Here is a 26,728-nt window from a genome sequence, read left to right as displayed (position 1 = left end):
TGAAAAGCATGGGGTAACCCCCCATAGTTAGCTCTAAGCTCAGATCTTTCTACCACCGTACCGTTGCTCACACCCCAAGGAACAAGCTCATTGTCGCTTCCTAAGGTCCTCCCAATTAATATCATCTCCCCACCCCCAAAAAAAAAAGAATTTTTTTGACGTATCCTATTTATCTTAGTTTTGGTCGTTCCAATTGGAGCCCCCTTTCTGTTGGCTTCTCCTTTTGCTCGGCTTGCCTTCCCTATAAGTCCCTAGCCTTGTTCTCCCCTACCCCTCTTTATTCCTTTGCATATTCTTTTCTCCTTTGGTAATGAATTCATTTGTTCATCCCAAAAAAAAAAAAAGGTGGGGTGTGACAATAATCATCATTTGCCTTTACCTTCTCTAATGTGTAGTACAGTAGTAGTTCTCTTTGTTTTCCATAGTCCATTCAGATATTTGGGGTCAATATCAGGTAAAAAAATAGGTTAGGATTTTCTTATTTTGTCACTTTTGTTGATGATCGTTCTTGATTGACATGGTTGTATTCGTTAAAGATCGTTCATAATTTCTAAATGTTTTTAATGCATTTTATAATGAAATAAAGACATTTTGGAAGTTTCTTTAAAAAAAATTCAGCCTGAAAATGCTTTTGAATATACTCAGAATGAATTTCATCTTTTTTCATTCCTAAGCATGGTATTATTCATCAAACAAATAGTTCTTATACTCAGCAGAATTGAGTGGCTAAGAGAAAAAATCACTTATTGCAGATTGCTCAATCCATATTGATTCATATAAATGTTCCAAAATGATTTTGGGGGAATGTTGCTTTAACCATCAAACTAAATCTCTTAATCATTCTGAGGGAATGTTGTTTTAACTATCAAACTAAATCTTGGTCAATCTAATAAGTCAGTCCACTCTCCCTGAATTATCAACCTCCCCCCTCTCTCCTCTCTCCCCATGACCTTACCCCACGCCTACTTCGCCTCCGCCGCCGGCCCACCCCCTGACCCAACAGTCCCTCCCCTCCCTCTCCACCCCCACCCTCCTCCTCCCCTGACCTCTGTCCTTGGAATTCCGTCATTACCTCCTCCCCCTCTCCCTCCCCTCCTCAAACTGCCGGCCATACCATATTCTTTCACCCTCCTTCTTCCCGCAACTCCATCCCTATTACTCTGCCCGCCTGGCCTTCTTGAACCTGAAATCCTTAAATAGAAAAACTGCATTATAGGCTCCTTCATGGGCAGCCTCCCCCCCCCCCCCCTTTCCCCATTGTCAAGACCTCCCTCAATAATCAATGGAGGCCTTAGGACTTTCTCTCCACTTTCATGCTTGATAATGGGACCTTCATCTTCAACTTCTCTACCGTTGTGGACAAAACTATAGCCCTAGACGGTGGCCCCTAGTATGTGGGGAAAAAACCCATTTTCTTGAGACAATGGGACCAATTTACCTCTTTCAACCGATCTGAGCCCACCTTCATCCCTCTCTGGGTTGTCTTCCCCAATCTTCCATTACAGTTCTGATGTACAAAGGGTCTCAACTCTCAACCTCATCGGTTCCATCATCGGAAAGCATCTTTACTCCGATAAGCGACCGAAGATTATGGACAGGCTTTCCTTTGCTAGGATTTGCATTGAAGTTAAGACCAATTAGATTCTCCCGTCTAGAGTCACAATTTTGGATGGCGAGGGACATTCCTTTGATCAAGAGGTCAAGTATAATTGGATTCCACCTCTCTGTACCAGCTGCAAAAGCTTTGGCCACTCCACCACCCTCTGCGTAAAGAACCAGGTCACTCCTTCTGAAGATCAAAATGTCACAACTTGATCTACCTCCTTGGCATATCGCGCAAAGTCTCCTACTATTGCTGGCCGAAATAAAACTGGTCAAGAGTCTCAAAGAAGGCGTGGTCACGATCATCGGAATCACATCTTTATGGCGTCCCTCGCTGAGAACCACTCTATTGAAGCTTCTAGGCCCAGATCCATTGGTCAGATCGAAGATACATTTACCGTCGGTCAAAACCGATTCTCCCTCGTCTCCTGCTCTAGCTCTGATGATGGCGACAAGACCCTATCACCTCGCACCTTGGATCCTACTTCCCTATGCACTACTCTTGTCACAGCTCTCTCTGAGACTCTGTACATCCCTTCTCTGGTTGACGGTCACTTCCCCACTGTCGCTAGCCAGCCTAGATGTCACTCCTCTTCTGATTTGATCCCCCTGCCAAACCTTCTCAACAAATTTGTCCCGAATGATCTTCTATTTGGCCTCCAATCCATCCCCTCTAAGGAAGAAATTCTCTCAGCTATTCTCTCCCATACATCCAACAAACCCCGGTCAAGATGGCTTTAGTATGGGATTATTCTCCTCATGTTGGGATATCATTCGCATAGAGCTCATCCTAGCTATCCAAAGCCTTTTCTACAATCCTAGCCAGATAAGTGGTATAAACCACACTTTTCTCTGCCTCATTCCTAAGAAAGAGGGAGTTGCTTCCATGAATTATTTCAGACCCCTCTTTGCAACCTTCTTTATAAGTTCATTGCCTTTTTCCTGTCTAATCGGATCAAGAAAGTCATTGACTCTCTTGTGAGCCCCAATCAATCCGCCTTCATCGCCGAAAGAATCAATACGGATAACATCATTCTTTGCCACGATTGTCCAAGGCTTTGATCGTGAATCCCATTCTCCTACTGCCCTTTTTAAAATTGACATTTACAAGGCTTTTGACTCCATTAGCTAGGAATTCCTTTCAAAGATCCTGCTCCAAATGTCATTCCCTATTTCTTTTGTCCATTGGATCCACTCCTACATTTCCACCCCCCGCTTCTCTGTCTTAGTCAATGGTAGTCCTACCGGTTACTTCCCTTCGGCCAGAGGCATCAAGCAAGGATGTCCTCCCTTCCCCTTTCTCTTCTCCCTAGCCCTAAAAGTCCTATCTTGATCCATTCAATCCGCCACTGACCAGCATTTCATATCCCCCATTCCTAAATGCAAGTCCCTCCTGCTCTCTCATCTTGCTTTTGCGGATGATATCATGATCTTCTCCATGACTGATCATTTTTCCATCTCCACTATCATGTCCTCTCTCCATTCCTTTGAAATCCTTTCGGGCCTCAGTATCAACCTCCTTAAAAGTCTAGTCTCTTCCTCTCTGGTGTCTGTGATGTGGCTTAAGCCCATCTTCTTAGGATCATTGATTCCCCTTAGGTTCCTTGCCAGTCAAATACATGGGCCTTCCTGTTATCTCTTCCAGGTTCTCTGCCCATCATTGCTCCCCTATGTTTGATCTCTTAAGAAAGAGGCTTCAACTTTGGAAAGGGAAGCTCCTCTCCTATGCTGGTCACCTTACCCTTATCAGATTAGTTCTTCAGTCCATATACCTTTACTGGTCTAGCATTTTTTGTCCTCCTAGCTTCTACAATCAAATCTATTGAAGGTCTTTTCTACTCCTTCCTTTGGAAAGGTATAGATTCCTCCAATTTTCTTCGCCCTCTTTGTTGGAATAAAATCTGCTTCCCCAAGTCTGAAGGAGGCTTGGGCTTAAGAAGAATCAAATAAATCAACTCTGTTGGTATTCTAAAGCTTATTTGGAAAATTGTCCCCAAGCAGAGCAACATTTGGGTTGATTGGGTTCTCTCCTCCCCTCTCAAGTGCAACTCTCTTTGGACTACCCCAACCCCTTCTGATGCTTGTTGAATTTGGAGGAAAATCCTTAGCCTCAGGTCCACTACCCTCAATGCCAATTCTTTCTCCATTGGCAATGGCAGTCCACCTCACTCTGGATGGACTCCTGGCATCCTTCGGGTATCCTCTCCTCCTTGGTAACCCCCAAGATCATCTACTTCTGGTCTTCATAAATCTGCCTCTATTTCCTCCATCATCTGTCCCATAGGTTGGGATTTCAGATGGTGTAAAGGCCTCTTCCCTTGAGAAGATTGGCTTTGACTTGGGGTCTCGTCCAATCATGTATCTGGGGTTGCCTTTAATTCCTGCGAGGCTCATTTCCCATCATTGCTCTCCTATGTTGGATCTTATCAAAAAGTGCCTTCAGTTATGGGAAGGGAAGCTATTATCCTCTGCTAGGCGCCTTAAGTTTGCTAGATCTATTCTCCAAGTTTCCTACATCTACTGGTCCGGAATTTATGGGCTGCCCATGTCCATCTCTTCGAAATTAGAATCCATCTTTGCTGCCTGGGTTTGGGCTTGAGGCATCTCAAGGATGTTAACTATGCGGGAACTCTCAAGTTGATCTGGAAAGTGTAAGAAAAAAAGCATTTGGGTGGATTGGGTTTACTCTAATATGCTCAAGCAGGACACTTTTTGAATTGTGCACATCCCCTTGGATGCCTCTTGCGTGTGGCGTATGATCATCTCCCTCAAAATTATTGCTTCTAGAGTTATATCCACTCGGATTGGAGATGGCTCCTTTACTTTCCTCTACCTTGACCCTTGGCACCCTATGGGGCACCTTTCCCATGTTCTCAGTGCCCGAATCATCTATAGTTCTAGGCTACCAAAGCTTGCCAAGGTTGCTGACATATTGTCTATAGGATCTTGGTCTGCCCCGTTCCTTCTTCTTCTTAGATAGTAGAAATTTGGAATGCTTTGCCTGCCATTCCTTCTACCGGTCATTCAAGGAGTGACACAATTCTATGGAACCATTCCCCAAATGGTCTATATATTGCTAAGGCTACTTGGGAATTTGTCCAATTTCATGGCACCTCATCCCCTTGGCACAAGCTCATCTCATTCAAACATCATATTCCTAGGCAAAGCTTCACAGCTTGGAGAGTCTTCACAAAATGCCTCCCCACGCAATCTTTCCTCATCCAGAGAAGGATTCCAGTCTCCCAGATTTGTTGTCTTTGTGGCTTTGATCCGGAAGACATTGAACACCTCTTCTTTGTCAGCCCTGTCACCTCCTCTATCTGGAATTTAGTCCTCTCCAAGTGCTAGCCGACCACTAGAAGAATCCTCCCTTTCCAAAGGGAGTGGATCTAAATGGATATGACTTTCCAAGGGAAGACCATTTGTGACTTTGAAGGCAAGCTTGCCTTCTGTGCCATCAACCAAATTTGGATGGAGAGGAATCATAGAAAATGGACCTCCAACTCTTGGCCTCTCGAAAAGCTTTGGAGCTCCATATTCTTTGATGCCAAATCCAAGATCTCAAAAGTTTCTTCCTCTTGTCCCCCTTCCCGAAGAAATTGTCACATTGTAGCTTCCTAGGAGCTTCCTAGCTCTATGATCAGGAGCCTAGATTCTCATTTAAATCTTTGTTTTGCCCTCTTTTCTTCCCCCTCCCCACTTTAGGGGCTTGTATGTATTTTCTTCTCCTTTGGTAATGAATTATTTATTAACAAAAAAAATATATATATGGCAATGCAGTGTGCAAAATTTTAACACATGCACCAAACACACTGAGAACATTGGTTACTACTACTACAAAAAAGTTAAATACAAGTTGTTACAGTGGGGACCAGTGTTGGAGCATAAATGATAATGTGAATTACCACATAGTTCCTATTTAGTATGGAAGTGTTACACAATTCAACAGAAACATTCCGTTAATTTGTAAGTCCTTCATGACTTGCATATCTTAATTATAAATTAGCATTCTGAATCCTCCATCTTATCTGGCTGAAGCCAATAGTTGTACCAAGCAAATGATTATAACAAATGATGAATACATCAATTCCAAACATTAGCTATCCATGATCTAAATCTTACAATGAATTCATATCTCATAGATTAGCCCATTTTGGTTAATGGGCCTACTTACAGAGTGGGGCAACTCTTGTGTCCTGTATCATTTTTATTTCCTTTCCTCCCTCAATATACCGATATCACTAGAAATATTTCTTGGCAGCTGCAGCTAACCCATAGCGGCTAGAGGCCAAGATGGAGCAACAGATCATTTTATCTTTTATTTTCTTTTTCATTCCTTTTTTTTTTTTTTTTTTTTTTTTTTTTTTTTTTTTTTTTTTAAACATTTTCGCCTTGGGGAGGAGACATTTTTTTTCTGGGACAACCAAAGAGTCCTCTGACAATAGTCTAGTAATGCACCATGAACAAGGAGGAAATATTACTTAAGATGCAGTTAATAATCCAAAACCTGATGAAGCAAACAAAGAGATTTAATCAAATTACCAAAGTCTCAAAAAACATCCTGGCTGATTCCTTCCGTGTTTTACCAGCCAGGAGGTGGTCCATACGAACAACTTCTCTTTCATGGCCAGCGTCATCAAACAAGGTTTGGAGATACCTTGCAACAGCCCTATTGGAAAAGGGAAACACATCAACTAAAGAAAATAAAGGTAAAACTTATGAAACATAGGAAATGAAAGAAAAAGCTAACAAAAACATTTTCATTCTGGGTTAAAAAATGGAAGAAATGTCTGTCCATGATCCGCCTCAAATATGCTGTTGGCCAGAGTACAAAAGAGGTTGTGCACAAATGTAGAAGATATTGCAGCGCACAAGGAATCCTGATGGACATTCTACCAACAAATGCTAGGAGGTTATATGCCAATGTAGGAGATATTGCAACACTCGGAATGATCATATTAGGGCTGATTTGGAAGTTGCCCCCGATTCATGATAAGCTCCGAGAAAGCCGTTTGAGGAAGTATGGCCATGTTCAACGGAGGCCTAAGGATGCGCTATTAAGAAGGAATGATCTGATTCAGATTGAAAGAGCTAAAAGAGCTAAGGGCAAGCCTAAAATGACCATAGGAGTAGTGAGGAAAGGCATACATAGTTCAGGTCTTGTCCAAAGTATGACCTTGAATAGATCTGATTCGAGGGATAGAATCCATGTAGCCAACTCCATTTAGGTGAGTTTTCACCTTTTTTTTTTTTTTTTTTTTTTAAATTAGAACCATGTAGCCGACCCCATTTGGTTGGGTAAGCCTGAGTTGTTTGTTTGTCATTAGAGCACTCAAAGGAATCTTGATGGATGAATCGACATTGTCTACAAATGCTGGATTGTGCCATAAATAACAAGTTGGTCAAAGAAACAAAAGATGGTGTCACCTAACCTAGTAAATCAGCACAAGATATCTCAAAGGTGAAATAACATTGGACAAGATCAAAGGTGCCGCCTAGTGCAGCTGCGAAGGACCTCAGCTGGATGTAGCATGGTCTTGGGATCAAATTCCACCTTCACTGGAAGGGTTGGGAGGAGTTTAAAGGCAAGGGGAGTAAAATATAATATATTTTTCTGTATCAAGCAAAAAAAAAAAAAAAAAAAAACACTAGACAAGATGACTGTCATCCCTTTTTTGAGGGTGGTGATAGTTCGTGCTGGCTTGTGCTTCAAGCAAGTTTGAAATAGCCTTAGCTAGAATAAGACTGCTTTCTGATTATGGTAAAATATCCCACCTAGCATGCCCTGTTAATAAATAGAATGTGTCTTGGGGTGAACCCACCACCGCTTATTGTGTCAATGACATGTTTAGTTTCCTGTCAATGACTTGTTACTAGTTATGTTAGATTCATGGCATAAGAACTATTTGAGATAATTGGAGCTGGAGTTCTTCGTGAAAGGCAATAACAAGATGTGAACCCCTCAACTCATGAATATAAAGCACAGGTCAAATCACCAATCTAGACATCTTAGAAACGTGGGAGCATAATATAACATTTATTTAAGGGTGGGGAACCGAGATTGATACTCTAAGATGGCGCCCTATACCATAAGCTATTTCTGCCAGATAACTGTAATCACAGTGCTTATTGAAGTTTATATTTCATGGATATCTCCACATCATCTAGCTGAGTTAGTTACAGTCCAATCCAACATTGCAATGTGTCAAAGTAAATCTTTGAATTTTCTTTCTGAAAACTCAATTCTCTTTGAGAACAGGGACCAACATGAACCATCCAAGGCAATTGAAATAGGAAATTAAATTGGAAATGTGGCCCATGGATTCTCTAGCCATCACCTGGTCAGCACGACCTACTTGTCAATCCACATGCCAAAAACATTCAACTGTCTGGGAATGTCATCCTAAATTCTGCCAAGGTCCCCTTTCTCTTGTTTCTTTCTAGTTTTTCTAGATAGCAGGTTAACATGTCAAATGGGCTGGACAACACACTCTCAGCACTACCAACCCATTCCTTTATCATTCCATGTCAAATATTCATTCCCTTTACCCAAACCTTCTCACTCCATTTCAGGTCTGCCTTCACATAAATCATGCATCACATCTTGTGGGAAATTGGTACATCCTAGTCCCTCCCCTCTGGCTCACGCAGTAGGAAATAGCCATACATGGCCTCCTTTGTCCGCCTTTGTGACAGGTATTTTCCTAGAAGAAGTCCAACACAACTTTACATAGTCTAGCATCAAGAAAAGAACCCACCTTGTACGGGAAGACCATCCACTGTTCTCAAGAAACTCTTCAGCACTTGGCATATTGTTGTCCTCTTCTTCAGCCACTTCATCATCATCTACATTAAGAAACTCTGCATGAAAGGAAAGCCTCAGTTAAGCGGAAACTGTTGAAAGAAAAACAGACAAGGCAGAGATATGTTTGGCATGGTAAGATTGATATGTCAACTGAACTTGCTCTCAAGATAGGAAATGGATTATCAAGGAAATGTGTTCTCTGTCCGGAAGCACAGACTGGGGGTGCGCAATGACCACCGTGCCCCTCCTAGATGAAACCCGAGCGTGCACTCTCATTGGCCAGGGCACTGGCGGAGGGGCCACACTCCCAGATGAGTTCAGTTTCCCTTATCTTTGTTTTGTCACTCATAAATTGAAGGATATTAAATAAAGAATATAACAAGAAACCAAAACAAAGAAAAAAAAAAACAAAACATTTCAGTTTCCCTTATCTTTGTTTTGTTACTCATAAATTTGAAAGGGATATTAAATAAAGGAAATATAACAAGAACAAAAAAAAAAAAAAAAAAACAAAACAAAACAAAAGGGAATAAAGACTGGGAAGAGCTCTCTGTGTAAAAGAGGTTTGATTCGATAGTTTGACCTTTCTTCTTTTTTTTCACTTTTTTTTTTTTTTTTTTTTTTTTTTTTTTTTTTTTGGGTGGCGGGGTGGGGGGAAGAGTGTAGACAGTTCAGTAATATATCATTTGATTTAAAATCATTTATTTAGGGGAACAAAGGGACTAAGAGAACACTTTCAAAGTTCCTCTCATTGATTGACATGATATTTATTAGACCACTTTCAAAGCTCCTCTCATTGATTGACGGGATATTTATTAGACCCTTAATTGATGAATATTAAGTAGTCATTCATTGAGAGATAATTTGTTTTCAATCTTCTGAAAGGTTATGATGATAAAAGGATCATGAATGTCATAATTTCTAAATTTAGAAAGTCTAAATTATCTTCGGGAGAGTGTTTCCTGTCCAGAAGCATACGCTACGCAAGCAGGAAACACCCACTCACAGACCCCCTTTGGTATAATTAAGGTCATTACATGGGGTGAGGAGAGTGACAGACACAGCTGTTGGGGGGCATAGGTAGCTCCCGGACAGAAAACACCATCCCATTATCTATTTACGAAATCATATCCATATACTTAATTATTGGTTAATAGTTATTAGGATTATCTTGCCAAAGCACAAGGATAATAATGAATTGGTTTTCTATTGACAGTATGGGTAGCTGGGACAAATTATTTCCGTAAGTCATTGGATAGGCCTGGAAATCGAACCTAGTAGAAGCAACCTGAGGCTTGCTCGACAACGGCATCTTTCTTTTCAACTTCTCCCTTTAGCATGACATACTGAAAGCCCTTGAAGGTGGACCTTAGCAAGTCAAAGAAACAGGCTGTTGAGGAGCATATCTCCAGGGGACCACCAGACCAACCACCACCTGCAACAATGTCTGATACCTGGTATAAGCCTTCCCTGATGTCCGACACCTCTTCAGTGGTTCCCCCCGACCGGACTAAACCTTCCTCCCTCCCCTCAACCCTCCATCAACCTCCAACTAATCTCCCTCCTGTCTTCCCTCAGAATCCCCTTCTTTCCCTACTTCCCATTCTGAACCTCTTCCTTGGAACTCCCTATTCCACTCCCATTCCTCCAACAACCGCTTCTCCCTCCACTACATCCCCCCCTATTGTAAACAAACAGAAAGTGGGCCTTTGCCCTTCTGACCTCTCTATGGAAATAGAAAATTGGAAACACTGCCTAGTAGGGCACTTTTTGGGTAGCATACCCCCTGCCCCATCAACAAAACCTCTCTTTCCAAGCAATTGAAACCCCCTGGTTCCCTTGACACTTTCTTGCACAACAACAGCATCTTTCTTTTCAACTTCTCCCTTGAAAATGACAAACTCAAAGCCCTTGAAGGTGGACCTTGGCAAGTGGGGAAAAACCCCATTTTCGTAAGACAATGGAACCAACATACCAAGCTTCACAAAGTAGATCTCCAAACTATCCGTCTTTGGGTCATCCTCCCCAACCTCCCTCTTCATTTTTGGTGTGCTCAAGGCCTTGGCACAATTGGTTCGATCATTGGGATCCCCCTCTTCTCTAACTCCAGAACAAGAAAAAAATATCATCTCTCTTTTGCCTGTACTTGTGTTGAAGCTTCTGCTGAAGCAATTCCTCCCTCTATGGTCACAAACATGGATGACAAAGTTCATGCTTTCCAAAAAGTCCTTTAAGACTAGATCCCACCGCAATGTCTTTTATGCAAAGTATTTGGTCACCAATCTGAGAAATGCCCCCTTCCCCCTGCTGATATTGATGCCCACCAATCCATGGTTACTGTCACTGCCCGCAGCCTTGCTGCTACCCAAGGAGATGGTTCTTTCTCTGCTTCCTCCAGAGGTTGGCCCAAAGGCTGCTCCTTATACCCTTCTCATCATATCCCTTCTACGGATCCTCTTTCTTGTTTCCCTGCTCATGGTAGATGCCTGAGTCAGCATTCTTCCCCGGCAGCCTGCTTCAGCCCTTGAAACCTCTCGTTGCTCCTCCAAGGCCTCCGATGACACTTCCATCGGACCTTGGGTCCATGGTGCTTTCCCCATCAGTCACAATCCCTTTGAAATATTGGGATCCCCCCATTCCATAATGGAAAGCCCGTCTCCAGCAGCCCCACCTCTTCATTTGAGGTCTGCTACTAAGAACTCCTGCCCCCTCTCCCATTTGCACCCCGACAAACCACATCAATCCCTATCCTCCATCCAATTCTACTCCTCACACTTCTGCCATAGCACCTCGTCTCTCCATCCGCTGAAACCTTATCCCTTTCTCACGCCACCTCCATCTCTCAACCCTATTTTCTTAATCCCATTGAGTCTTCTACCCTTCACCGCTTATTACCCCTCCCCCCTCTGGGCCCCCTTCTTCCTACTCCGTCCTCAGCCGGCCACAAGGAATATATACATAATCATCACAGATGGTTACAATCTTTGTTTCCAAGTGATAAGGATCTGAAGCGATCAAGAGACTTAAGTCTCAAGTCACATGGAGATTGGATGGGTGTGTTGATCCATAAATTAATCATGTGAAGAACAAGGGAAGGTGAAGGAGAAAGGCTTTAAAAATCAATCTATTTCCTTTTGGGTCCCTTCCTAACATATCAAGTTTCATTCTGTTTCTAATTGGCCAAGTGGTAAGGGGAAAAAAAAAAGTATGAGGTGGATCCTACCATTGTGTGGATCCCTACGTTCAAATGTAAGTACTTCGTACAAAGCATGTCTATAATAAGATACTCAATGTTACATAATATATTATGCACTAGGCATACCAAACCTATTTTTCATTATATAATCTATTATGCCTAGTAGTAACCAAACGGTTATTGTTTATAGCCCGTAATCTATTATCATAATTGACTACTCATAAACAGATAATAGCAAATATAAAGTATGCCAAAGAGAGCCTTAAGAGCTCTACTCGCAAACTCAGCATCAAGAGTATAGACGGCTTTTTTCTTTAAATATAAATACAAAAACTCTCACCTTTCTCTCATAAAAAAGGGAGAAAGAATCACAGAAATAGATGAGTTTATATTTCAATAGTTATAATTCTTTCAGATGACATGCCTCATCAATGGATTATAATAATTTAATCAAATAAAAGGGAAGAATTCAATAAAATAGCCCATGGAAACCAATATCAGGAGAATGATATCAAAAATTGCAAGAAAAAACAAGATCAATGATATCACTCTTGACAGGAAACAAGAAAAGGGGGATGGAGAAAGAAGAAAACTAAAGACACTAACCTGTATCATTCTCATCTATTACATCCTCAAAAACCTGCAGAAAAACAAGAAATGCAATTATTTAGCAGATATGCAAAAAAAAAGAATATATATTTTTTGGGTGAATAAATTCATTCATTACCAAGGAAAAGAATATACAATGGGGGAAAGAGGGAGGGGAAAAAGGAGCAAGACCTCAAAATAGGCTAAACAAAAAGGGGACCAATTGCCCAGCTAGGAGAAGGGATACATCAGGCAGGGAGATGATGGGCGGTGGGAGCCCTCAAGAAGTGACCATCAACCTATTCCTAAGGAAGTCATGGACAGGGTGATGTCGGAGACAACCAAGTTGCTTGTGAAAGAAAAAAGTCTTTCAATAGATCAAACAATCTCATAGTTGTGTGGTAATAGATGGTCTTCCAGTGGGTTAGTGTATGAAATGCATCTTACACATTGCTATCAGACAATGAGAAAATCATATACTCATATGAGTCTTTCCCATTTTGATTATTTTCATAGGTTGGTGGTTTGTGACACTATCTGAAACCTTATGATGGTCTACCAACAGTGAATACATGGTGATCCATGGCATCTATTAACCAAGATTTCACAGAGGAAACCGAAGGCTCTATCTGTTTGCTAGTGAAGGGAAGGGAAATTAATTTTAAAAAAGGGAAAATTATCTAATCCTTGCAAATAATGATTGTGCAAGTAGCTCAAAATTTTCCTTGATCCACTAATTAATTTTTTTTTTTGGGTGAATTAAAAATGTATATTAAAAGCCCCAAGAAGGGGGGGGGGGGGGGGCAAGGACACGAGGGCTACATCAAATGCCCAACTAGGCTAAAGCAAGAACAAGCTCGCATGGGACGGCCCATGTTAACTTATAAGACGGGCTTAAACCATGCCCATTTCAGAGCAAGTAAGCCCATGGAACAAAACCCAAATGGACAACAACCCAACCCGGAAGCTTAAACAGAAGAGAAGGGGAAACTAGTCAAAACCAGGAAGGGAACCACAAACCCTAACAATCAAATCTCAACACTACAGTTCCTAGCCGCCCAACGAAGGAGGCAGCCACAGCGGAGGGGCACTGGCCTTGCAGAAGTCCACGGCCAAGCAGGCAACTGGCACAGCAAAGGTGGTAGCCATGGCGGAGAGGCGCCAGCCTTTCGGAGGGCAACGGATGAGTGGCTGGCAGCCAATAGGCTATTGGCCATGCAGCTGGCAGCAAAACAGTATAAGCCGAGCGAGCCAAGTGGAACAGGTGGACAGCTGGCCTTGCTGGGCAGGCATTCGTGAGGCAGCAGACCAAGCAGCGACAGGCTGAGCGAAAAAGAGGAGCTGAAAGATGAGTGGCAGAGGAGCAGGCGAGCGGGGCTGGGCGAAGTGGCTGCTTCCAATCGGGATAAAGCTTGCGACCAGCAGACCAAAGGAGGCAAGATTCCCACGGCCGGCAAACCCATCAAGGCGAGTGGCCAAAGGGGAAGCAAGTCCGGCAGAGCAGGCGGCTGAGCGGATAGACCAAACGAGTCTAGCATCCCGTAGGGTGGACAACCGAGAGGGGCTAGTGACCAGAGCAAAAGCAGGCCTGACCGGAGTGGCGATCAACAGGGCAGCAGGCCAGGCTAGACTGGAAACTGTCAAGAAGCTAAACCAAAAGGCCAGCCGACCTAAGCGGCCATTGACTGAGAAAGACTGGAATCTGGCAGGAAAGCAAGCCAAGGGGTTGTGGCTAGCAGGCTGGCAGGCCAAATCACAACACCAAACGAGCAAGCCAAACACTAGGAACAGAGGAAGAAAGAAGAGAAAGGGAGTGGAGGAGGGAGTGAGGGAGGGAGAAAGAGAGAAGAAGAAAAGGAGAAGGGTGGAGGAGGGAGTGAGAAGAGTAAAGGGAGAGGGAGAGAGTTGTAGCCCTTCAAGAAATCTTTAATTTGGCTCAAGAAGAAGAGTATAGGTGGAGGAGGGAGTGAACGAGCAAACCAAACACTATTTTTGAACCTCATGCCCTCATCCTAGGTCAAAACTCAAGACATGAAAGTTGTAGCCCTTCAAGTAGTTGTAGCCCTTCAAGTAATCTTTAATTTGGATCAAGAATCAGGTCAATCTCAGGAAATAAGTTTATGGTTGCTTTACTGAGTACTGCAAATGGCAAAACAGAGATGGATGTCCTTCCGGGTGGGCCCTACGAGGTTGATTCTCTTCTAAAGTGTCATGCATTATAAGGAAGTTGGAGAGTATGAAATAAGAGAGATATACATCAGAAGAAGATATTAGATGAGTTTTTAAGAGAGAAAGGAGAGAAGAGGAGAAGAGACTACCTTGAAGTCATCTTTGAAGCTCCCAAGCATCATCTTGAGTGGGATTCTTCAAGCATCCTTGTGTGAGCTTCAATGGTTTGCAAGCAAGTAAGGTGTTTCATGATAAACTTCAAGATGTGTTAAAACCTTTGTGGAGCCTTGATTGAAGTTTGATAATGAAAACAAGAAAAGGACAAATGTGTGCGAAGAAGGGTAGATATCTTACTTGAAGGTTACTCAATTGTTTTTCATTTTCTCAAGAACATGTATACTTAACTGTAGGTAAGGTGCAAGAAAAAATACCTGAGTCAATTTTGTGCTTATATTGGAGATATCCTTGAATGCCAACATAGCCATGTCCTTGTAACTATCAAGTATCAAGTGGGTGCTTGATAGAGAGGTTGTTGCTCCTTTGTAGTGGGAGCTACATAAACTAAGGATGAAGAGGACTTAAAAAGGAATAAATTTGCTAGAAATGAAGCTAAGAAGATTGTGGGAAAAGTAAGGTGCAAAGAAATATGAGAATCTTAATAACAATTTGAACACAAATGAAGCAGGGAAAATGTATCTATAAAATAGCTAAAATGAGGGAAAGGAAGAGTAGAGATTTCAACCTTGTCAGATGCATTAGTGAAGATGAAAAAGTACTAATAAGGGATGAGGACATTACAGAGAAGTTTCTAAGCAAGCAATGGGTTTTTTGAAAAGCTTCAAGGTGTGTTCAAACCTTTTGTGAAGCCATGATTGAAGCTTTGATAGTGAAAAAGAGAAGAGGACAACTGTGTGTGAAGAAGGGTACTCATCTTACTTGAAGGTAACTCACTTGTCTTTCATTTTCTAAAGAACAAGAATACTTGATTGTAGATTTGTAGGTACGGTGTTTGATAAATATACCTCAGTCAAATTTGTGTTTATACTGGGGATATCCGTGTAAGCCAACTAAACCATATCATTGTATCTATCTAATGGATGATTGATAGAGGGCTTGTTGCTCCTTTGTAGTTGGTGTTACATAAACTTGGGGGTTGATGCTACTTAAATTGCATTGTGCATTATACTCGTGCTAGATTTGGATTGTAGTCCAAGAAGCCATTTGCACCGTGGACATAGCCCCATTGGTGAAACATGTATATCTAGTTGACTAGTCTTGTGGTTGCTTCTTGTGGATTGTTGCATGTATGTTTGTGTGTTTGTCTTTCCTACTAGTGCCACTTGACCAGTTCATCTCCTTGAATGAAGAATTTTTTTAGTCATTGCATCACCCCACCCTGCACTCAATGACGTGGTGAGTTCAATAATATGTCCATGGAATGTGATACAAATTTGTTCTTCACTATGAGAACTATGTAAACAGAAGCAAGTATAGATCCCAAACAAAGCCCTAAAACCTTTATAACCCTCTAGCTCAAACTCTGTTGAAGCCACAAAGGACAGAAGATTGACAACCTTCCCAAATAACAAATATTTAAGCCTTTCAAATTAAAAACCGACTCATTCACAAGAATCCATAAGCTCATCGACAACCAAATGATTATAATATCATCAAACACCTAGGATAAAAGACATATTTTAACAGTAAATATGCAATTTAATTATAAAAGCATGCATGTACAAAAGTAAATTAAATGCATCAACAGGTCAAAAATGGAAGCAAACCTAATTTATGTTGAAGTTTCCAGAGGTGGGAACTTTGTGGTTACAACCAGCTGTAAACACGTGTACGCCAGTGTTTAAAACTGTATTCCAGTGTTTATAAATGCATGCATGTATAGATGTACAAAAGTGGAGCATGTAGTTCGGAGGTTAAGAAAATGTTTCCATGAAGTAGTTTGGAGGAAAAAGTGCACATAAATGTGGAGCATACACTATCAGATCAAGATGGGTAAGATATCTTATGCATTCCCAATTGGATAGAATGCAGAGATATTTGCTTTACATGAAAGTATCAACTAGAGTAAAACAAATTAGATGAGACAGATCCATTAACTGATGCACTCAATATGTGAAAATTCAGAACTCTGCAGAGGTGCATCACTTACATCAGAAGCTCTAGCAGCAAAACTATGTAACATGCAGATTTCAGCATCTGTAGTGTTCTTTTGGTTGGCACCCACACAACCAGAATCTTCTCCTCCGTGAAAGGAAACATTTTCCATGTCCACATTAGGTTCTAATACAGCACCTTCAATGCTGATAGTGACACCATCTTCATCCCTTGCTTGTTCAGAACTCATTTCATTCTCATCTAAAAGCCCATTATTCCCTCCAATGCTCTGATCATGAGTTACAATAACGACAGATGTTTGCTCACCATTTTCCAAGCACAAGGAAGAATTAATATTTTCAAAGGAGAGGGCAGAGGAATCTACTTGTACATAAGCCCTGGAATCAACTGAACTATTGTCCAATTCAGTAGCAGCCATTGCGGAGGAAGTATTCTCCACCCCACCAATCTGGCAGTCTTGAGGAAACTCTGATAACATGCCACCTTCAGTTTCCACGAGTGCAGACTCATCCTTTGCAGCAGGTACAGCCTTAGGTGAAATTGAACTTTTGCCATTCACTTCCACAATATGAAGGGCATGAACATCATTGACGGCATTGCCACCCATGATTAAAGCACCCTTTTCATCAGGTTGGAGGCCCAATTTCCGGTTTTTTGGTGAATGTTCCTCATCATTCTGCAGAATAACTTCAGCTCCACAACCGTTATCCACAGTTGACAACTTGAGAGAACAAGCTAACATATTAATATTATCTCCAGAGGGAGGACCAGAGGGCACTGCTAGCTTAGCCCCTGGAGTGGCAGCATGACCCACTACATCAGAAATTCCATCATCAACTCTGTCTATTTCCATGGTATTTATTTCCTCCAACTGTCCATCTTTTGATGAGTCCATATAAGTTGTTTGTGCTTCACCTTCAATTGTCACCAGTACAGCCTCACCCTCTACACTAGCATGCTCTTCAGAATTTTGGCCCTCAACCTGGACAGGTATTCCAGCAGATAAAACTTCACAATCATCACTGATAGCAACATCCTCGCTGCAACCTTCCAAACTAGTTTCTTCAGCAACATTTATTTTTACTGCATGCTCCCTACTCTTTTGTACTCCCAAAGTAGTGCAATTTGCATCAATTTGGGAAAGCCCAGCTTTAGAAAAATCAGATGTTTGATTCTGCAAACCAATCAACTGCATTGACATTCCTGAAAAAATAAATGGACTGGGTGAAAACACAAACACATCAGAAATAAAAGCATAAATCTAAAAATTCAATAATATAGTACCCTAAAAATAGGTGAAAACAAATATCAAAGGCTCAGAACTGATTCCAATTTACCCATAACCATGACAAGTACAAAATGAAAATAAAAACTCAAGAAACAAATGTTTTCATCTACTTCAAGATACTCTCTACATTCTATTTGAGGCTTTATGCTGTTTAGTTTCAGTCCAAAGACAGCATGAACACAAGGAGAAATTAAGTGTCAAGGAGATGCATACACAGATATACACCCAAAAAAAAAAGTACATTTGATCCATCAGATTCAGAGCAATTAAAATGTCATTTCAGACTAGTCATCGACCAAGCAAATAAGTACTCATTTCATATGTACAAGCATCCATATCGTATTGGCTGATACGTATCGGTATTGGTCGATCCCTATAGAACACACTATTTTAAAATTATACGCAACCAAAACACACCGATACACTACTGATATGCACCGATGCGCAATCTCCTTAAAAAGCTCATTGGGATGCAGCTGTATGGATCCTTTGTAAGTTAAAGGGTGCCCATAGTAAAGGGTTGACTTATAGCCCTAATAAGTATATGGAGTTAGTTGCCCTTTCAGATGTTGATTGGACTGGATCGGCCAGCGATTGTCGATCAACTACAGGATATTATATGTTTGTTGGGGGTAATTTGGTTACATGGCAAAACAAGAAACAAACAACAATCACCAGGTCAAGTACTAAAGCAAAGTACAGAGCCATGGCTCAAACTACTACAAAGCTGATGTGGCTCAGATCTTTCCTTTTTTAGATGGGTTTTCCTGTGCCTACGCCCATAAAGATTGATTATGACAACCAAGCAGCTATATATAATATTGGCAGAAATCTAGTCTATCACAAATGGACCAAGCACATTGAGGTGGACTGTCATTTTGTTCAAGATGCGGTGTTGAAGAAGCTAGTTGAGACTTCGTGTATTTCCTCTTCAAATCAGCTTAGCTGACATGTTTACTGAGTCTGTATTTTCCGCCAAGGTTATTAAGGCGGTGAGGCGACGAGACGTTTGAGGGTCTTTCGGAGCGCTTTGGCGATAGGGGGGACATAAGGGGTCCCCTTATTGAATAAAATGTTACTATGTTATTTTTTTATACAACCATTCTATTTTACTCAAATCCTAGTTGAATCCTACTACTCATATGCTAAATAAAGATTAAAGGCTCATACTTCATACCAATGCAATAATACATAAGCCAACCTGGTTTTCCAAATAAATGGAAGGCACTAGGCAATAATAAAGAGCTGCATATAAGGCTATAAGCATATTCATCCAATCTGGTTTTCCAAAGAACATAGCAGATAGTAATATATTTTCAACAAAAAAAATAGTAGCCTCATACTAGAGAGAAAATAAGATCTTCTTTAAATCAATAGCCTCATATTTATGTAGTAATTGGCTTGTAACACTAACCTTAGGTCTTCACTCTTTAGTAATATTAAGAATCAAACCAAAACAGTAGATTGAATTAAAAACAGAACCACAAGAATGACAAAAGAAAATAAAGAAGAAAGAAGGGAAGAAAGAAGAAAATAAGAGAAAAAAAAAAGACAAGTCAGAGCTATCACCGTAGGTTGAAGAAGAGTGAAGAATAGAAGAAGAAAAAAAAAACAGGTATCATATACAGAACATAAGAAGAATGAAGAACAGAAGAAGAAAGAAGGGAGAAGAAAGAAGAAGGAAAACAAAAAAGGTACTTTGTTTGAAGAACAAAGGAAGAAGAAAGAAGAAGAAGAACAAGAACAAGAACAAGAACAAGAACAAGAAAGAAGAAAGAAGAACAAGAAAAAGAAAAAGATAGGTACAGAGTTCACCGTAGGTTGAAGAAGCGTGAAGAACTGAAGAACAAAAGAAGAAGAAAAAAAACAGGTATCGTATGAAGAACAGAAGAAGAATGAAGAAGAAAGAAGGGAGAAGAAAGGAGGGAAAAAAAAGGACCAAAAACATACCTGTAGAGGGGGGTACGATTGTTCACCGGAGTAACCCTCACCGCTGCCAGAGAAGAACAGTCACCACCGGAGCAAGATTGAAGGAGGAAGGTCGCCTGGTTATTCTTCTTCAGTTCCTTGTAAACCCTTGACTCAAAACCCTTTCTGAGTGAATCTTGTTTTGTTTTTTCTTTTTTGGTTGAGTACTTGAGTTGTTAGTAGCCTTGATCCCATGCATCTCAAGTGCATTCAAGGCCATACACCAACCAATCACAAATTGATATTTGGAATCTATCTAAATTTGTTTACAAAAATTAAAAATTCTAAAATGTACATAAGGCGTCCGCCTTGGTTAAAAGGCATCATAAGGCGTATAAGGCGTCGCCTTATAGCGCCTTACCACATAAGGCGATTGCCTTATATGTTGTCTCTAAGGCACCCTGCTGCCTTGGACCCTTTGAGCCGCCTCAGTGCCTAGGCATCGCCTTACTAGCGCCTTGGTGACGCCTTAATAACTATGTTTTCCGCTAGTTTTTGCAATTGCTGTATGGTGTATCTATATGCTCCAGCTTGAGGAAGAATGTTGAAGTTCTAGGGCTAGTTTTGACCTTGTGGTTTCAGTTCCTTATTAGTTTCTTGTTTATTATTGTAATAATTAAGGTTAAAGGTTGTTAACAGCCAAATTGCCAAATTAGGCTAGAATGCTTGACTAATCCAACTGATCACAAAAGCCCTTTATTTATAATAAGCAAAAGAGAGTCATAAAACAACTATAAGTAGGGAAAAAGTAGTACTCCAATTGCTCACTCCCAAAGTTTTAGGGTTTAAAACAATGAGGAATGTGGCAGCAACTAAATTCATATGAATCACCTCATTAGTGCCGTCATATGGGGAATTAGAGAGACAAAGGAGGAGAAGACGGTGGAGGTTAAGAAGGGATGGAGGCTTGCGATTTGGGAAGAAGAGAAAGGGAAGGCTGAAAAAAACCTATATCAGAAAAGTGGCTCTGGGCAACAAGTCAGCAATGAAAAGAGCTCTTTCATCCTTTCAGATAAGCATTTCCTGCTAGGGCATCTATCATTCAGCACAGCAGGCTTCCAGCGGGAAAAGCTCCCTTTGTTTTACTTAGGAGCTTCAATCTTCAAAGGGCGTGCTCGTTATGAATATTTTATGGATCTACATTGAGAAGATTCAGAGGAAGGTTGGAAAGCCAAAGTTCTCTCTGAAGGGGGTAAAATAGTGCTTATTAAACATGTTTTAAGCAGCATATACTTAACAGCCAAATTAGGGTAGAATGCTTCAGTGATCTAACTGATCACATAAGCCCTTTTATTTATAATAAGAAAAAAAGAGTCATATAAGAACCACAAGTTATACCTCAATTACAACTCTATGACCCCCATCAAGTTATACCCCAATTACAACTATGACCCCCTTCCACCGCCCCACTCTAAATAGGGTTGGTGGAAGGGGGAAAGTACCCTAGTGCCCTTGCAACACACTTAAATATATATTCTAACAAATGTATTTTAGTCCCCTAACCAAACCCTTTGTTAGTGCATATATCTACATATATATATATATATATATATATGTGATAGACACAATTTAACACTACCGCAGGCTGCCTCTCTCCACACTTTGGTGGCTTCTCTTTTCTTTATTCTTCTCTCTCTTTCTCCTTATTTCCTCTTGGTTTGATTGCGTAGATTCCGGTTTCTAACAAGAACAAAAACAGAAAAAATGTTGATGCTACGGTTGCCCCATTAAAAAAAAAAAAACAAAGAAACAGACAAAACCAAACCCTGATCTTATGCTCTATGTTGCAAGAGAATGTCATTGCTCTTCGTTTTTTTCTGCAATTAAATTGCACAAGGGGAAAATGTACAAGGGGGAAAGAAGGGGGGAGGCATCAAGCTACAAAGGACAAACCCCTAGATGAAACCACCGGGGAGGGGGGACTAAACCAAGCAAACAAGCTAAACAGCTAGGGATACAACCATCAAGGGTGAGGGGGGATCTAAAATAGAAACAAGGAAGCCCAAAGCAACAACAATATGTGTATTCCTAAGGGAATCTCTGATATGGCCCCGTTTGAGACAACCGAGTTTGGTGGAGACATCAAAATAGATGGCATTGAAGGATATTGAACCTCTCCTCTCATCTTTTCTTTGGAAAGGATCTGATTCCTCCAAATTCCTCCACTCCCTAAGCTAGGATAAGATCTGCCTTCCCAAATCTGAGGGTGGTCTAGGCCTGTGTAAGATCAAGATATTAATTCTGCAAGCATCCTCAAGCTCATCTGGAAGATTGTTTCCAAGAAGAATAGCATATCGGTATCTTGGGTCTACTCTTCCCCTCTTAAAAATGACTCCCTCTGGATTGCTTCCCCCTCTCCCAATTCCTCCTAGATTTGGCGAAACATTCTCACCAAAAGATCCTAATCCATTAGTGCCATCTCTTATTCTAGTGGGAATGGATCCTTGATGAGCACATTTATGTGTGAAATCTAGGGTAGTAAAACATGCATTTTACATATTTAGAATGGAGCTACCTTGGGTTTTACTTTCTTTCTGCAGGTTTTATATTTTCAAGGCCTTAAGGACTATCGGGCGCTATATCTACAATTTTACACGTAAAGAGGTCCTATTTATTTTCATGGTTGCGAAAAGGACGAAATTCTGAGCAAGATGGACGTGTTCAATTAAAAGTACACATTCGTTTGGTCATCAATGGACCACATCCTTAAGTGATTGAATATTCGTTTTTGGTAACAACAACTACCTAACATAGTTGGTGAGTTGTGGTGTGCAAAATCTCTTGCATATTAGGAGGTCTCAAGTTCGAACCTCTTAGCTGCCATTTTGTTGAGGTTTTTATTTTAGAGGATTTTCTCTCCTACTCATCAGGAGGTCGGCCATAGGGTTTCTTACGCAAGAGGAGAGAGAAATACGGAAATAAAGAGAAAAATAGAAAAAAGGGGAAAAAAATAGAAAAGGAAAAAAATAATTAAAAAAATCGTCCAAGATGATGCCCACTTTTGAAGAAGAGAGAGAAAAAAATTAAAAAAAAGAAGGAAAAAGGAAGCAAAATCGTTAGAGATTCCCTACTTCCTACAATTCTCTATCTTGTCTCTCCTCCACCTCATCAACAAGATAAAAAAAAATACTTTTTTTTTTAGAAGCTAAAATCTTTAGCTTCCCTCCATCATTCTCTATATAATAGAATTAACACAAGGGGAGGAGGCACTTCATTCTTCTTCTACGGTTTTTTTTAGTTGCTCTATCTTTTTCTCTAGTTTTCTCTTTCTCTAATTTTAGTTCTAGGTTTATGCTTTAAACACTTTTGTAAGTTCTTTTTATTCAATTAATGCAAGCACTTTTGTTTTTTATTCAGTCTTTTATTTTTATTGTTTAAGCAATTGAAGTTGTGATTTTCAAGTTCCAGTTCTAGGCTTAGTTCTAGGTGACAAGAACAAGCTATGAAGCATGTCTTTCAAGTTCAATTTTTTTTTCTTCAGATTTGTTTTCTCTAATACTAGAAATTTCAGATTTGGTTTATTCCAGATCTGGTGTTTAGTACTGGTAGTATCTCAAATCGATCAAGTTTTCAGTTCAAGGGTTGAAGTTCAAGTAAGTAGGCTCCTTCAGTAGTCTTCTCTCCCCCCTCTCATTCCCTCTTCTGACTACCCTTTCTTTATTAATTTAGGATTTTAATTTCAGTCGTTATATTATTACTATCCCTTTCCCCCTATTCATGGCTAGTGTATGTGTTGGCTTTGCCCCTCCAAGTCATAGAACCATCATTTTATTATTTTTATTTTAATTGTCTCATTTTCCCTAAAGCCAAGTAGAGTAACCCTTGTAAGAGTGACTCTCTGATCAAGTAGGGAAGTTTATATTATGATGCATCCCTCGGCCTAAATAGAGAAACCTACTTGTGAGTCCCTCTCTAGCTTTATCCCCTTTCTTTTACTTTATTTTTATTTCAGCATTTTTTTCCTTCATTGCTTTTTAATTGCGTGGGGTGTTTATTTTCAGTTATTTATTTATTTAATTTTAATTGCATGGCTTGCATCTTTAAATTCTTAGATGACGAATGATTAGGACGTTATTTTAGATACAAATGTTTGGCACGGTAGTTAGAATTAGATCACAATCATTAATCGGTTCACTTTCGCATTATTACAAGAAGCAAAAAAATAAAGTGGCTGCTCTCCCTGTGTTCGACCCGTAGCTACACTGATCCGTACGCTTGCGGTTACATTTTAAAATCTCAAACAAATTTTTGGCACCGTTGCCGGGGAGACTTTTCGCTTTCTTTTGGTAAATCGAAGTGCTTTGTTTGCTTTGTTTTGTTTTTCCTTTTCTTTTATTGAATTCCTGAGAAGAACAACTTGCAATAATAGTTGTATTGGTGGAGGTCGTCATGCCTCACAGTATGATAAAGACAGGTTTCGCCCTATAGAAGTACCTCAGGAATTGACTTGAGCAACCCCGGATCCCTGCCGGTAAGCTTCCAAAAAGCCAAAAAAAAAAAAAGTTTTGCTATCCATTCTTTTGTGCTTGTCTTACTCTAGTTGTAGGTAGTTTTCTGTCGCATGAGTGTTAGGTGGGTACGCTATCCATTCTTTTTATGTTAAGTTCATAAAAAAAAAGTTTATCACTTTTGCATTGAAAGACCAAGCTAAGAAGTGGTTGTATGGGTTACCCACAAATTCCATAACCTCATGGGAACAGTTCACAGTTGTCTTCCTTAAGAAGTTTTTTCCAACTCACAAGACCAATAAGCTTAGAAGTGATATCCTTCAGTTTAGGCAAAAGCCTAGTGAGTCCTTTTCCAAACTTATGGAGAGATTCAAGGATCTACTCCAAGAATGCCCTCACCATGGCCTAGACCTATGGCATTTATGTCAAATAATTTATGAGGGTATTGATTACCCAACTAAACAAATGATAGAGTCTATGAGCCCTGAGGGATTCACATCCTTAACAGATGAAGGAAAGGCATGGGAATTCTTACTTGACTTAGCTGACAAAACCCGTGAGTGGGAATCAACCCAAGAGAGTGAAAGAACCATAGGAGGGAAAGGATATTTTGTGGATGGGATAGTAGCCAAGGAAACCCATTTGGATAGCTTAATCAAGAGGATTGAGGCTATTGTTCCAAGAGAGCTATCATCAATCAATTTGGTTAAGATTTATGCTTGGTGCCAGTCCCCTGGACATGTCATAGAAGAATGCCCCAACACCTCTAGGGGCACTTCTAATGATAGTGTTAATGCCATATACCAGAATAATCCATATAGTAACACCTACAATCCAGGATGGAGAAATAACCCAAATTTCTCCTGAAATCAGGGCAACCAAGCAGGGCCTTCCAATTTCCATAATCAAGGTCAACCTAGACCCCAAAGGCCTCCCTTTACACAACAATCTTTTCCCCAAAATACTTTTTCTAGGTCAAATGTAGGACCTCAGACTAGTTTTCCTAGGGCCCCTCTCCTATCATCTTATCAGCAACCCCCTGGGTTTACCAACACTGGAGAGGCAAGTAGAATAAGTGACTTGAAAAATAATATAGCCCTCCTCATGACAAGCCATCAAAATCTTACGAGAGAACTTACCCAAGTTGTCTCAATTATGCGTGAGAGGGAGAAGGAAACTTTACCCAGTCAACCAGAACCTAACCCTAGGCATCATCAACTTGTTAGTTCACAAGGACCAACTAATGCACCACTGAATATAGTATAAGGTCATACCCAACAAGGGCCCTCTAACCAATGTAATGTTGTTTATGCCCTTAGGAGTGGTAAAGGGTACCAACAGAGCGTTCCTAAATCTTCCCCATCTATTACTCCTGTTAACTCTCCTTCAATTGAGGACACAAGTGTGCCTCTTGTTCCAAGTCCGTCTGATGAACCTAAAGATTTTTCTGAAACTAAAGATGATTTGGTTGAGGAAACCAAAAATGATTCTTCTGAACAAGGGCAAATCCCTAACAGTCCTTATGTTCATCCTGTCCCATTTCCTAATCGTTTGGTAAACAAAAAGAAGACTGCTTCCATAGATAAAATTTTAAAAGTCTTCAAAAAGGTAGAAGTGAACATCCCTCTTTTAGATGCCATATCCCAGATCTCCGCCTATGCAAAGGTACTGAAAGATTTGTGTACTCACAAATGTATCACTAGTGTACCCAAAAAGGCATTCTTAGCAGGTAACATTAGTTCCATAATTACTCAGCCTATAGCAACCAAGTATAAGAATCCAGGGAGCCCTACCATAGCTTGTGTCATAGGCAATACCTACATTAAGCATGTCTTACTTGACCTTGGCGCAAGTGTGAATCTTTTACCTTACCATGTGTACAAGCAACTAGGATTGAGAGAATTGAAAGCCACTGGAACTACTCTTCAGTTGGCAGATAGGTCTGTTAAGATTCCTGAAGGGATATTTGAGGATGTCTTACTAAAGGTAGGGGAATTTATTTTTCCTGTTGATTTCGTTGTGTTAGATACCAAGCCCTTCTCAACCAAGGATGAGATCCCAATAATTTTAGGAAGACCATTCTTGGCTACCAATAATGCATTAATCAATTGCCGGAATGGTTTCCTAAGGTTTTTTTTTGGCAACCAAACTGCTGAGTTTAACATATTCTGGATTTTTCTAATGATTTAATTACCAACTTTGATATTAATTTTGATTCAGAATTCCAAGAGTGTATGGATGAGTTGGATGATAATAGTGAAACTTCATTTTCTGAAATCTTCAGTCTTCATACACCTGTGGAGCCCTTAGGACCCCTTTCTAATTCTATTCCCAAACCTTCTATAGTTGAGCCCCCTAAGCTAGATCTTAAGGAGTTGCCATCTAATTTGAGTTATGCTTTCCTAGGGCCTGACCAGACTCTTCCTATAATAATTTCTTCAAATTTGACTTCTAGCCAGGAAGAGGAGTTACTTAAAGTGTTAAAGGACAATAAGGAAGCCCTAGGTTGGACCATAGCTGATATCAAAGGT

General features: G+C 40.5%; 1 protein-coding gene and 1 non-coding gene across 2 annotated transcripts in view; both read right to left on the bottom strand.

The window, feature by feature from the left end:
* LOC122068576 (sister chromatid cohesion 1 protein 4-like) overlaps nucleotides 1–26,728 on the bottom strand; it is a 69,498-nt gene that overhangs the window by 26,570 nt on the left and 16,200 nt on the right. The window contains exons 3-7 of the mRNA XM_042632434.1: nucleotides 16,858–17,754; nucleotides 16,528–16,761; nucleotides 12,210–12,243; nucleotides 8,361–8,463; nucleotides 6,145–6,271 (exon numbers count right to left, since the gene is read on the bottom strand). Coding sequence (XP_042488368.1) covers nucleotides 6,145–6,271; nucleotides 8,361–8,463; nucleotides 12,210–12,243; nucleotides 16,528–16,761; nucleotides 16,858–17,754 — 1,395 coding nt within the window. The remainder of the gene's footprint in view (nucleotides 1–6,144; nucleotides 6,272–8,360; nucleotides 8,464–12,209; nucleotides 12,244–16,527; nucleotides 16,762–16,857; nucleotides 17,755–26,728) is intronic.
* LOC122068586 lies at nucleotides 24,498–24,604 on the bottom strand. Its single transcript, XR_006137186.1, has one exon. It is a non-coding gene; the product is annotated as a small nucleolar RNA R71 (small nucleolar RNA).

Source organism: Macadamia integrifolia, unplaced genomic scaffold (assembly GCF_013358625.1).
Source record: "Macadamia integrifolia cultivar HAES 741 unplaced genomic scaffold, SCU_Mint_v3 scaffold429, whole genome shotgun sequence".
NCBI classification, from domain to species: domain Eukaryota; kingdom Viridiplantae; phylum Streptophyta; class Magnoliopsida; order Proteales; family Proteaceae; genus Macadamia; species Macadamia integrifolia.
This window is presented reverse-complemented; position numbering and strand designations above follow the sequence as displayed.